Source organism: Leuciscus leuciscus (genome assembly GCF_965113295.1).
Source record: "Leuciscus leuciscus genome assembly, chromosome: 8".
In the NCBI taxonomy this organism is placed as follows: Eukaryota; Metazoa; Chordata; class Actinopteri; order Cypriniformes; family Leuciscidae; genus Leuciscus; species Leuciscus leuciscus.
In genome coordinates this window covers 5,715,283-5,729,419 of record NC_138732.1, presented here as the reverse complement: position 1 = coordinate 5,729,419, position 14,137 = coordinate 5,715,283, and the positions used below count along the sequence as shown (strand labels likewise).

General features: G+C 38.8%; 2 protein-coding genes across 5 annotated transcripts in view; both read left to right on the top strand.

The window, feature by feature from the left end:
* LOC309503984 (protocadherin alpha-C2-like) overlaps positions 1 to 14,137 on the top strand; it is a 116,761-nt gene that overhangs the window by 30,587 nt on the left and 72,037 nt on the right. For 2 of the 4 annotated variants that reach the window (XM_082176871.1, XM_082176881.1), the window contains exon 1: positions 8,212 to 10,865. The exons of the other annotated variants lie outside the window; for them this stretch is intronic. In XM_082176871.1, coding sequence (XP_082032997.1) covers positions 8,484 to 10,865 — 2,382 coding nt within the window. In that variant the 5' untranslated portion in view covers positions 8,212 to 8,483. Of the gene's footprint in view, positions 1 to 8,211; positions 10,866 to 14,137 lie in introns of those variants that run through there. 4 annotated transcript variants of the gene reach the window in all.
* Positions 11,493 to 14,037, top strand: LOC309505283 (protocadherin alpha-3-like; the record flags this gene model as incomplete). The annotated part of the gene is made up of 1 exon (XM_082178662.1): positions 11,493 to 14,037. The coding sequence occupies exon 1, from the start codon at positions 11,635 to 11,637 to the stop codon at positions 14,035 to 14,037; it is 2,403 nt and encodes an 800-aa protein (XP_082034788.1). The 5' UTR covers positions 11,493 to 11,634.

Below are 14,137 nucleotides of genomic sequence, written 5' to 3'. Positions count from 1 at the left end.
TGTAAATGTATAGCTCATTGTTAGTTCATGTTAGTTATTACATTAACTAATGTTAGCAAATGAGACCATATTGTAAAGTGTTACCGTATGTTCTTATCTAGATGGAAAATATGTATGTTGTGACTGTGTGTGTGTGTGTGTGTGTGTGTGTGTGTGTGTGTGTGTGTGTGTGTGTGTGTGTGTGTGTGTGTGTGATTACAAATGGATTGTGAGAAATCATTCCTAAATCTGAAACTAACTTTATTTGAAAATGAATGAGTACAACACACAATAGACAACAGAATATAGACAGGTATAACACTGCAATACCGTATAAAACATGTCCAGTACAATAGATATTACAGCCTAGATTTCTGATGTGTGGTTCTGTGTGTGTGTGTGTGTGTGTGTGTGTGTGTGTGTGTGTGTGTGTGTGTGTGTGTGTGTGTGTGCGTGTGTGTGTGTGTGTGTGTGTGTGTGTGTGTGTGTGTGTGTGTGTGTGTGTGTGTGTGAGTGTGTGTGTGTGTGTGTGTGTGTGTGTGTGTGTGTGTGTGTGTGTGTGTGTGTGCGTGCGTGCGTGTGCGTGTGTGTGTGTGTGTGTGTGTGTGTGTGTGTGTGTGTGTGTGTGTGTGTGTGTGTTATCAGATCTATCTGACTCTGTTGAGTGGATTCTCTCCTCTCTTAACATCATACCAGCTGCATTTTCATTTCCTCTGACATGGAGTGTGAGAGGGAGCTATGAGTGTGAGATGAGATGCTTTGTTTCTTTGTTTCACAACTGACTCATAAATGAAAATCTCCACCTGGTGGCAGATCAGTGTAATCTTTTACTGTGTGTAAGTTTTAAATTTTTTTATATTTTATAAATGTGTGTGCATGCACTAGCTTTTGTATACAGAACGTTTTCACCAGTTAACAGTGTTTGTCAATAAGCGATTAATCTTTCTATTTCAATATGTGTAAGTGTGTCAGAATTGATTTGGTTTAATAGGTGATGACCTATTTACAGCAGCATGTGTGTGTGTGTGTGTGTGTGTGTGTGTGTGTGATTCATGCATCATCTGTCCTAGTGAAACACCCTCTACTCATTGATGGTTTCTGTGAGGGTGTGTTCCATATATCTGTGAACAAAACCAGGCGAAATCTAAATCAATATTCTGACCTCATGAGAGTCTGATGGACATAAATCTGCTTCAGTCACTGCACTCACCAGCAGAGCTGCGCACGGCAACACCTTGACCAATCAAATAGCCAGGAGCATAAAACAGAGGTGTGCTTATCCAATCAGGTAATGAAAGAGCTGTTGCAGTGTGTGTCAGGAGCCAATCAGAACTCTTGGTTAGTGTGAGCTGCTAGTGAATCTCTCATCACCAGCTGCTTTAGCCTTATTACTTAAAAAGCGTATTTATGGGATTGAAAAGGATTTTCATCTTTCATGCACGTAATGGCCTTTTCCAAAAACAAAAACACATTTTCTCTCTCTTCTTTTCTTTTTTTTTAATTGTATGTGTGTGAAAATACATAATATAAGTCACTTTTTACTGTGACACTGGGTGAATATAGTGATAAAGTAAATTAAAAAAATTGATTTGATATAGGCGACATACACACAATTTAAAATACATTTTAAGCAGATATTAGAGTTGGTCAGTTCCATCAATTTACAGTATATTCTCGGTTTAGAGATTGATATTCTCGATGGAGATATTCACTGTTGTGTTTTAATAATTTTAATAATGTTGTGGATTTTCCCTGAGGTGTTGAGGAGCACTTTTTTTCTATCTCACTGTAAAAGGCTGTTGTTGTACAGGATTTGACAACAAAAAAAGATATGTATAAAGGGGAAGTATCTTATTTGATTGTCTACCCTTTTTTTCCCAGAATGCTTTTGGATTATGAGGAGAAAGTGTATGTGCAAGTGTATGGGTTACTGTCTCTTTGACGGGGAGACACTCCCAGCCCTGTCACATTTCTGTCAGGGCAATTGTGGAAAGCATTTTCAGCACAGATTTAGAAAAAAAAATATTACAGTCTAGTTGGATTAAAATGTGTGTGTGTGTGTGTGTGTGTGTGTGTGTGTGTGTGTGTGTGTGTGTGTGTGTGTGTGTGTGTGTGTGTGTGTGTGTGTGTGTGTGTGTATGTGTTTGATGACATCCACTTATTTTGTAGTAACACGTGGCAGAATTAATTTTCTTTTGATTAAAAATGTATCAAAACCCTCATAATTTTATCAGAAATGTATTTAAATCAGAATATATGAAAGAAAGAAATGTAGACAGATAATGGACAATAAAATAAAATAAAATGTGTGTGGCCTGTGGGAGGGATGGATTTTAGAAAATGGATAAAACCTAAAATATAGCTGCGTTTCTAAGCGTTTGTCACAATTTCCTCCAGATTGTCTTTCGCAGAAGACAGCCAGGGTGTTTCCCGTACAACCACGTAACTCGTTGCTTAGCAATGCATCGTTGAAGAAATCAAGGTAGTCACAACTGTTTCTGAATGTCAGTTTGCGTATTTTGCGTAAGATAAGGGTTTATTAAGTCCACATGTCATGCAAATAAGAAACTATGCTTCTAACCACTGGTTGAGACCTGTAGTTTCAACCACTCAACGTTTCAATGCTCTATATAAATGTTCGCTGGAAGTACACTCTCAGAAAAAAAGGTACAAAAGCTGTCACTGGGACAGTACCCTTCAAAAAGGTTCTAATATGTACCATTTAGGTACTAATATGTACATGTTTGGTACCAATATGTACCTTTGAGGGACTTAAATGCACTCTTTAGGTACAAAGGTGTACCTTTGAAAAGTTACCGCCACAGTGACAGCTTTTGTACCTTTTTTACTGAGAGTGTATGTTTTCAGGGAATACCGACTCGTTGAACTTTGCTGATAACGACGGAACTTGCGACCATAGTTGGCTAATGATGCTTTTGGGAAACGCACCCCTGGCCTGGAGTTTTCCCTCCTCCTAACGGATTTGTCTATCATATTAAGAGATAGCGGATGCATTTGTCTCTTTCTAAGACCTTGTAGTCTAGTCGTATTTGGGACGTCAGTACTATGTTTAGGAAAGATTAGAATCTTCCTAAAGTCACTCTCTTAATCAGGAGGAGAGCATCACATTGCATTATCTCCTAAACCAAGTATATACTATGGAAGTATGTGTGTTCTCTTCTGTTGAAACATCTACACAAAACTAGTAAATTTGATATAGCCTACACATCTTTTCGTCCAAGTGATTCAGGATATTCAACAAAAACAAATGTAGGATTAGAAAACTAACGTTGCTTCATAAGCAGAACAAGTTATTACATTTTGATGAAAGATTACACAGACATGCTTTTGGACATTTGCTTAGGAAAAAAATGTACACCAAGGAATAATCCACATCAAGACCAGGAACGTAAATTGGGTTGATTTTGATTCCATGCTGCAGTTTATGCATCTACTGGAATTTCAGAGCAAATAAGGTGCTGGTTTGATGTTTATTTTTATATAACAAACGTCAGGTGTTGCAGCACCGTAATCTGCTGAATGTTTAATGCCCTGTGGGGTGTGTTTGCAGCGTTTCTTGGCTCACAGCAGAAGTGTGTTTGTGGGGGAGGTGACAGAAGTCAGCAGGACTGTGTCTATCTGCTGCTGTAGCAACACATCACCCCTGCATGAGCTGACCCGCTCTCCAGAACGTGTGTGTGTGTGTGTGTGTGTGTGTGTGTGTGTGTGTGTGAGAGAGAGAAAGACAGGGAGACTCCTTATAATTTTCTCATCCATTCTGTCATATTAATGGCTCCCTTTTAATATTAATATTCATAAGATAGTGATGATTCATAGCTTATTTGATCAATTGTCCTTATTAAAGTCTGCCTCACTCTCATTTAATGCAGAGAGTGGTCTCAGAAAAAGCCCCTCCTGCTGTAATGCTGTTTCCGTGGCAACAGGCGAACGGGTCCTTCTGTTGCCTCACAACGTCACCCCTCCCCCTTTTCCTCTCTCTCTCTTTCTCAGGCACATACATATATAATGTATGTGCCTATATAACCATACCTGCCTTTTTCTCTAAAACAAATGCTATTTTGTCAGATAAATATGATGGTTTTACTCAAGTTCTCTCTCTGTTTTTTTTATTTTATTCATCAGATTACAATTCATCATGCATAGACATAAACGACCACCTATCTCTCTCTCTCTCTCTCTCTCTCTCTCTCTCTCTCTCTCTCTCTCTCTCTCTCTCTCTCTCTCTCTCTCTCTCTCTCTCTCTCTCTCTCTCTCTCTATATATATATATATATATATATATATATCAATCATCAAGGGTGGGGCAGTCTATGTGTGTGTGTGTGTGTGTGTGTGTGTGTGTGTGTGATATATATATCTCACACACACACACGCTCACACACATAGACTGCCCCACCCTTGATGATATCACACAAGCTATCCAACCACCCCCTCTGGTGTTCACAATGCTTACACACATCCTCAGGCATGTTCTTTATGTCATGCATGTGTACACACACACACACACACACACACACACACACACACACACACACACACACACACACACACACACACACACACACACACACACACACACACACACACACACACACACACACACACACACACAAAGGTCAAATCCAGCCTCTAGCTTATGGATGTGCCATAGTAAAACCAAATTCTTTATTATACTGTGTACTTTCAGTAATAGTGCTTAATTTCAATAATGTTTCCACACGTGCAAGTTTCACACTTGCTCTTCCTTCTTAATGAACTCGGTTGAGAATCGATCCCAGGCTCATCCTAGTGCAAATTAAACAGCAGTTATTGAACCTGTTAACCCAGTACACCTATAGTTTGTGTTTCCTGAACCGTATTTAGGAATATTTACTATAAGAAATAAGTACTCTAAGCTTTCCTGTGTTTAGTTTAATCGTCATCATCATCATCAAGCTTTTTTTATTATTATCCTCCTCATTCACAGTTCCACAATAATTATACAAAATGTTTTTACAAAAATTATACAACTGGAAAAGATGTAAGCTGAACCCTTAGTTTATTTCACCTTATGACAACAATTTTATGCACAACTGAAAATTACACCTTTCATAAATTAATACAATTTTACAGCCATTTCATATGCAAATTATTAATTTTGGTTACATCACCTTATTTTTAAACTTTTTTTTTTTATTTGCAGCTTTCACTACAAACAGACTTATTCTATTTTTATGGCGGACACAGTTTATTTTCTATTATTTTCAGGACTTGATAATTAATAAAAGTGAATTTAGTTCTGAGAATCCTGAAACATTTAGGGGAAGGTTCCACTGTTTATTTTGTCCTATAAAAAGACTTGCTATTTCACTGCAGCTAGTGTGATGTGCCTTCGTATTTGTGTTACCAATGCAGGAGATTATGATTATTAATATTTGAAATTGTTTTTAGGAAATATATATAGGACATAGTAGGCTGCCAGCAGAACCTAATCCCTGGATTACACAGAATTTGAACGTAAAATCCATCTCTATTTGAGTCTCTCTATCTCTCCCTCTCTCTCGCTCACACACATCTTCAGGAAACATGCAGTGAAATATTTAGCACGGATGCTGCATCAGTGAGAAGATCCACATAGATAGCGTGCCCCACTTTTATATTATCTGCCTCTTTCGTTCATTCATGTAGAGTAACAAAGGAATTAGAGAAGATTAGTTGTGTGTGAACTATAGAGATGATTCCGCGATATATAAGATTATATGTGTGTGTGTGTTTGCATAATGGAGGTAACAGAGAAGGAGCACATAAGAGAAAATAAACGTTTGAGATTGAGGTGGAGAGAAGGGGGTGCATTTGGTGTAGGATTTCATTTAAAACAATTTTCACATAGAAATTGCTAGTAAATTTCACAAATAATTGCAAAGACACAGCAAGTAACACATTGAATAAAACATGAAATTTTAATTCAGAAAGACTCATAGACTTTGTTTTATTTACAACTTTTAAAATATTTTTTAATTCATGATGAGGCTCCGACACACATGCTGTGGTTTATTCGTAGTAGTAATAAACCTTACTGTAATGCAAAATACTAGGTCACTTTCATTGTGTGAATGTCATTGTGAATTCTGTGAAATCTTGTGCAGTATGCAGACACTTGCTTTTATATTTTGTAATTATATGCAACAAAAATCCAATTTTATATATGTGTGTGTGATATATATATATATATATATATATTTTTTTTTTTATGTTTTATTTAAAAAAAAATATATATATATATATATATATATATATATATATATATATATATATATATTCAGTATCCAAATAATGTTTAACTGCACCATAAAAACGAAGATTTTGCCCTGCACTATTACAATGTTTTTGAAATTTTGTTTTGTTCTTTAATAAATACAGTATCTATCTACAACTTTGACAGACTCCATCCTCCATGCTGCAGTAGTTTTAAGAATGACACAGTGATGAAGAGGATTTGAATTGCGGTTAGTTAATAGCAGCCTGTTAAGTTAATAACTTAAAGCTGAAGTGTATATTTTTATGTGTGGTGACAGTACTGTATGTCAAACACATATTTACATATTTATGAATATTTTTATATATTTCTCAATGTCATTTTTTAATTTTTTTTATCTGACAGTAAGAGCTGACCTTTATTATAATAATAATTATATATCCTTACTAGTTACAAAAATAAATAACCTACCTTATTTCCTGCATAAGCAGGTGCTGTTTAATTACACAGTGGCATCAGTCCTAATTTCTCTGCCATGCATACAAATTCAGAAAATTTGTTCTCCTGTTGTATTCATTATAGTGTTGAAATTGTAGCAAATATTATTAATTATGCTGTATTTATTTATTGTTGAGTAACAAGAGGAGCATAAGGAGGTGGTAAAGGTTGTTTGAAAACAGTCTTTGTGTAATTCTATATGGTGAGGCCGGGGTCACAGAAAATACATACTTCAGCTTTAAGAAAGTGATGTTTGACAGTTGTGTGTTCATACTCTTAGATATCCAGCTTATGTTTAATCAAAGTGTTACAGAATACCAGAAGTTTAAGAAATGCAGGGGAAAAAAATTGGCTATCTTTAAAATTTAGTATAGCCTACTGTCAAAGTTTTAGCCAAAAACCTATTTGGAAGAAAGTTTCCACTTTGGATAGTACTTTAAGTATTTTCTCAAGTGACATCTTTTCACAAATGACTTACATAACTTTTGTCAAAGTTAATCATATTTTTAAATCACAATGTCCTGACTATGTTATAGAACACAGATGTTAAATCAGATGTAACAACCCTGAAGCCTGTGACCTGACATTATACTGTGGCTGTTTTTATAGTTTTCCATTTAAGTGTTCTTGTTTATTGACTGACCATGTTCAGCAATGTTATAAATGTGTTGCTTTAGAGTGTTTTGTTATTAAAATGCCTTTATTCAATTCACATTTATTTGTATAGCGCTTCTCACAATACACATAGTTTCAAAGCAGCTTTACAGAAAATGCATGAGTCCACATTACAATACAATTTAGAGTGATCTGTTATCAGAGGTAACTTATGCATTAAGTTATGCATTTCAGAAATGTACAAACAATCACACAGTTAGCAAAAAATATTAATTTAAACAATGTAATAATTTAAGGCAGAAACAATGAGCTCATTGAAGTTATGAATACATGTTTGTTAACAAATGATTGACATACAGAAAATTATTGTAGTTAAAATATATGAAAATGGGGGGGGGTGGGAGGGGGGTTCTCTTTACAATTTTTCAATTGTAAAGAGAAAAAAGTAATTTTGTCTCCATAATATAAAATAAATAAGAGATTTAAAATATATATATATATATATATATATATATATATATATATATATATTTTAAGAGAAAGTGATTTATATAAGAGAATTATTTTGTTTCAGAAGTACTGGAGTAAAGCACATATTCCCTAGATGAATACTTAATATATCTGTGCAAATACTCGAGTGTTTTACACTCATGTAGCTTTTACACATTATATCTCAGTGCACTGCAGTTAATCTGGAGGCCACAATGTGTCACTCTTGCTCTACCAGCTGTGTTTAAGAAAGGAGTGTCTCTCCTCCTCCTCCTCCTCCTCGTCATCACCAGCCCCCCCTCTCTCTCCTTGCTCTCCCTGTTTCTCTCTCCCTCTCTTTCATATATCTCTTGTTGTATTAAACCTCTTCACTATAGAACGTCGGGTTCAGTTGTCAAAAACCATCTAGTAGTTTGTGGAATATCTTATGCGCTTGTGGACCAGTAGCTTGGAGGATTTTTGATGGATGCAGAACTTGGATTTACTGTCACTGTGGGTTTGTCCTGATGATAGAAAAGGAAGGTTTGGCGGATTCCTTTTGTCTCTCGTTGACCGAGACGGATCCTTTACTCAATTGGAATTAAACGTTATTTGGTAATTTTTTATGGATTTTTGGGGGGATTGTTGTGAAGAATAAATAAGCAAATATGTTTATATATACGCAGGGGCATTTCATAGTGTGCTTTTCATTTGCTTTGACCTGTCATCTCTTGGAGACTGTAACCGGACAGATCTCATACAGTGTGTCAGAGGAGGTGAAACGGGGAACCACAGTCGGTAATATAGCTAAAGACATTAACCTTTCAGTAAACGATCTGCAATCAAGGGGCTTCCGTATCGTGTCAGCCTCAAAAAAGCAATATTTTAGTGTGAATATTGAGACGGGCGCTTTGCAGGTGAGCGAAAGGATTGATCGCGAGGAGCTTTGCGCAGGCGCAATCTCATGCTCCGTTAACTTGGAAGCCGTGGTGAACAGTCCATTGCAACTCTACCGGGTAAGAATAAACATTCTCGATATTAATGACAACTCTCCAGTGTTTCCTATTAGCTCCGTAGTGATTAATGTTAGTGAAAGCACCGCGCCCGGTGTGCGCTTTCCACTGGAGAGCGCGCATGACGCAGACATTGGAGTGAATTCAGTAAAAAACTATAAGCTTACAGCTAATGATTATTTCACCTTAGATGTACAAACTCATAGTGATAAGACGATCTCCGCTGAATTAGTGCTTCAGAAGGCTTTAGACAGAGAGAAGACTCCGCGCCTCGAGTTCACAGTGACTGCGGTTGATGGCGGATCGCCTGCCAGAACAGGAACCCTAATGATCGAGGTTAATGTGTTAGATATCAATGATCATGCTCCAGTTTTTAGTAAGCCATTATATAAAGTCTCCATAGCCGAGCACGCGCCAATTGGCACCACAGTTACCAGACTACAAGCCCGAGATCTAGATGAAGGATTGAATGCGGAGATGGTTTACTCCTTTATTAGTCGAACACCCCAAAATATTCTGGAAAAGTTTGATATTGACGCGAAAAATGGAGATGTTAAAATTAAAGGTGATATTGATTATGAGGAGAACAACGCTTTTGAGATCAGAGTTCAAGCTACTGATAAAGGTCCAGTGACCATGTCAGGCCACACTAAGCTTTTAATAGAGGTTCTTGACATTAACGATAACCCCCCAGATGTGACTGTAACATCACTTCTTACCCCGGTAGAGGAAAACGCAGGGAAGGGAACTGTAGTTGCCTTAATGACCGTATCAGATCCAGACTCGGGGAAAAACGGAGCAGTGCGCGTTCGCCTTTTAGGTTCTAGACCATTTAAATTACAGTCGTCCTTTCAGAACTACTATTCGATAGTTTTAGATGGCGTTCTAGATCGGGAAAACGTAACGGAGTACAACATCACAGTCATTGCTGAAGACGAAGGGTCACCGCCAATGTCCAGAGCTAAAGTAATACAAGTGCAGGTGTCTGATGTGAATGACAATGCGCCTCGCTTCCCAAATTCTGTAGTGTATGCATATCTGCGTGAAAACAGCAAAGTGGGCTCCATAATATCCACAATAACGGCCTCTGATGCGGATATCATGGACAATGCGCAATTAACATACTCTTTACTGCAAAGCTCTGTGAATGGTACACCTGTATCAGCGCTCCTCAGAGTCAACTCAGTGACCGGAGAGATCGAGAGCATGCAGTCGTTTAACTATGAGGAGATCAAAACATTTCAGTTTAAAGTTCAGGCCACAGACTCTGGTGTTCCTCCTCTCAGCAGTAACGTGACTGTAAACGTTTTTATCCTGGATGAGAATGACAACAGTCCCGGGATTCTCGCGCCCTATTCCGAGCTCGGTTCCGTTAACACAGAGAACATTCCCTATTCTGCTGACGCGGGCTACTTTGTGGCCAAGATCAGGGCTGTAGATGCAGATTCTGGTTACAATGCGCTGCTGTCTTACCACATCTCTGAACCCAAAGGAAACAATCTTTTTCGAATCGGAACCAGCAGCGGGGAGATCAGGACTAAGAGGAGAATGAGTGACAATGACCTGAAAACTCACCCGATGGTCATTTTGGTTTGTGATAATGGAGAGCCCTCACTGTCAGCGACTGTATCTATTGATGTTGTGGTTGTAGAAAGCGCAGGTGACGTCAAGACTCCATTCAGACATGCGCCGATAAAGGAGGAGAGTTTCTCGGATTTAAATCTGTATTTGCTGATCGCCATTGTGTGTGTGTCCGTCATCTTTTTACTGAGCCTCATCAGTTTGATAGCTGTAAAATGCCACAGGACAGACGGCAGTTTTGGCAGGTACAGCGCCCCGATGATCACCACACACCCTGACGGGAGCTGGTCTTACTCCAAAGCTACTCAGCAGTATGACGTGTGTTTTAGCTCGGACACACTGAAGAGTGACGTAGTGGTTTTCCCCGCGCAATTTCCGCCTGCAGATGCAGAACTGATCAGTATTAATGGAGGAGACACATTTACCAGAACACAAACATTGCCAAATAAAGAGAAGGTAAGAAATTAAAGGGTTATTTATTATTTGTTATAAATGCATTTTTTATTTATGCCAAACTACTGTATTTTGAGAAACAAAATGTTTTTTAAAAGTCTTACAAAAATATGTGGCGGAGCTGTCCGTGGTTCTGAAGTAGATCGTGATTTTAAAATGTTTGAAATACACGGTTCAACTGCTTTTTTTCTTCTTCTTAATTTAGTTCTTATTTTTGTGTTTAATGGTTGATTAGTACATGTTAGCAGTGAAACCTTCTAAAATATTAATCATTAAATCTGGGAGGTTTATTTGAGAATGTAACCTTTTTTCTTGATATAAAGGACTGCCATGGGGGGAAAATAGTTTACTTGTGATAGTGAAAATGTCCCACGATTCTGTCAGATAATGGACACGCTGAAACATCAAAACAATTCTTAGAGCATTAGTTGAAGAATTTAACGTATATTAAATTTGGTTTAAACATCATCCATTTGTGATAATATTTTTTTTGTGTGTGTGGATATCAATTCATAAATCCGCTTGGTGTCACTATAGACCGTTGAAACTCGAATTATATCCGTGTCTTGAAGCTCCTCCTGGTTTTAGTGGGGAGGAGATTTCACACGGCTTTGTTTCAGAGAGACTGGACGTAGAAGAGAGTGTGCGGAGGCCTCGTGTTTTCTCCTCGATAAAATGGAATAGTGACTAATTCTTCTTTATTCGTGTTGATGAACTTGGAATACTGTCTTTTATTTCGTGGATTTGTGCACGGGATTCAGTGGATGTCGCAATGCTCTCGACGTACAGAAGGAAATCTATTGTGATCTGTATTGTGTTCGTTGTTTTAGAGTGTTGTTGGGGCGCGGTGTCAGGGCAGCTCTCTTATTCCGTTTCAGAGGAGGTAAATCCGGGAACATCAGTGGGAAATATCGCTAAGGATCTAAACCTTAATGTTCAGGAACTGGAGTCGCGCATGTTTCAGATTGTCACGGGATCCAAGAAAAAATATTTCGAGGTAAATCTTAAAACTGGGTTTCTGTATGTAAGCGAAAGAATAGACAGAGAGGAGCTTTGTGCCAAAGCACTTAAATGTACAGTCAATGTAGAAGCGGTTATCAACAATCCATTAAAGCTCTATCAAATAGAGGTTAATATTGTGGATGTAAATGATAATTCACCGTCTTTCAGCGAAAAATCACAAACGATAGAAATTGCTGAGACCACCACCTTGCCTGGTGTAAGATTTCCTCTCCATCACGCTACAGACGCAGATGTTGGGAAAAATTCTGTAAATGCTTACAAGCTTAGCTCGAATGAGTATTTTTCGTTAGCTGTACACAAAGGAGGGGAGCAGAGTGTATCTGCTGAGTTAGTGCTGCAGAAAGCTTTAGATCGAGAGAAACAGCCTGTGATCCAGCTCACACTGACCGCTGTAGACGGAGGAACCCCCTCTAAAACAGGCACATCTCTTATCATTATTAAAGTTTTAGATATTAATGATAATACTCCCGTTTTTAGTAAGCCCTTATATAAAGCAACCGTTTTTGAAAATGTGGCTATTGGAACGACAGTTGCTGTGTTAAATGCGACAGACCTAGATGAAGGGAGTAACAGTGATATTGTTTATTCAATAATCAAAAGAGATCAGAGTAAAATCCTGCAGATTTTTGATATTGATCCGAATTCTGGCGCAATCACAGTCAAAGGCAATATAGATTTCGAGGAGAACAATGCATTTGAGATCCGCGCACAGGCCAGTGATAAAGGGCAGCCCCCGATGTCCACGCACTGCAAAGTGCTGGTGGAGGTGCTGGATATTAATGACAATAAGCCAGAGATAACAGTGACGTCACTCCTCAGTACAGTGAAAGAGGACGCCAGTATTGGCACTGCTGTCGCTCTAGTGTCAGTGATTGACAGGGACGGCGGCAAAAACGGTTTAGTTAATTGCGTTGTGTCCAACAAAGTGCCTTTTAAACTTGAGACGAATTACAATAATTATTATTCTCTAGTTGTAAATGGACCTCTCGACAGAGAGCGCGCGTCCGTGTATAACGTGACCATCACAGCTACTGATGAAGGGACTCCGCCTCTCTCCAGCACCAGTGTCATTACTGTACACGTTTCTGATGTGAATGACAACGCGCCGCGCTTTCCAGAGCCCGTCATTAATGTTTATGTGAAAGAGAACAGTCAGATTGGAGCTGTTATTCATACAGTATCTGCTTTAGATCCTGATGTAGGTGATAATGCCCGGATAACATATTCTTTACTAGAAAGCTCTAAAAGCGGCCCGGTAACATCCATGATCAACATAAACTCTGACAGTGGAGATATACACAGTTTACAGACGTTTAACTATGAGGAGATCAAAACATTTCAGTTTAAAGTTAAGGCCACAGACTCTGGTGTTCCTCCTCTCAGCAGTAACGTGACTGTAAATGTTTTTATCCTGGATGAGAATGACAACAGTCCCGGGATTCTCGCGCCCTATTCCGAGCTCGGTTCCGTTAACACGGAGAACATTCCCTATTCTGCTGACGCGGGCTACTTTGTGGCCAAGATCAGGGCTGTAGATGCAGATTCTGGTTACAATGCGCTGCTGTCTTACCACATCTCTGAACCCAAAGGAAACAATCTGTTCCGAATCGGAACCAGCAGCGGGGAGATCAGGACTAAGAGGAGAATGAGTGACAATGACCTGAAAACTCACCCGTTGGTCATTTTGGTTTGTGATAACGGAGAGCCCTCACTGTCAGCGACTGTGTCTATTGATGTTGTGGTTGTTGAAAGCGCAGGTGACGTCAAGACTCCATTCAGACATGCGCCGATAAAGGAGGAGAGTTTCTCGGATTTAAATCTGTATTTGCTGATCGCCATTGTGTGTGTGTCCGTCATCTTTTTACTGAGCCTCATCAGTTTGATAGCTGTAAAATGCCACAGGACAGACGGCAGTTTGGGCAGGTACAGCGCCCCGATGATCACCACACACCCTGACGGGAGCTGGTCTTACTCCAAAGCTACTCAGCAGTATGACGTGTGTTTTAGCTCAGACACACTGAAGAGTGACGTAGTGGTTTTCCCCGCGCAATTTCCGCCTGCAGATGCAGAACTGATCAGTATTAATGGAGGAGACACTTTTACCAGAACACAAACACTCCCTAATAAAGAGAAGGTAAGGCCCGTTTTCTGAAGTGAGATGTTTGGATCTTGTTTTTATATCAAGAATTTTGTGTGTGTGTGTGCATATTTTTCTCCTCCATTGGGGACTTCAACCTGAATGCACACTGACT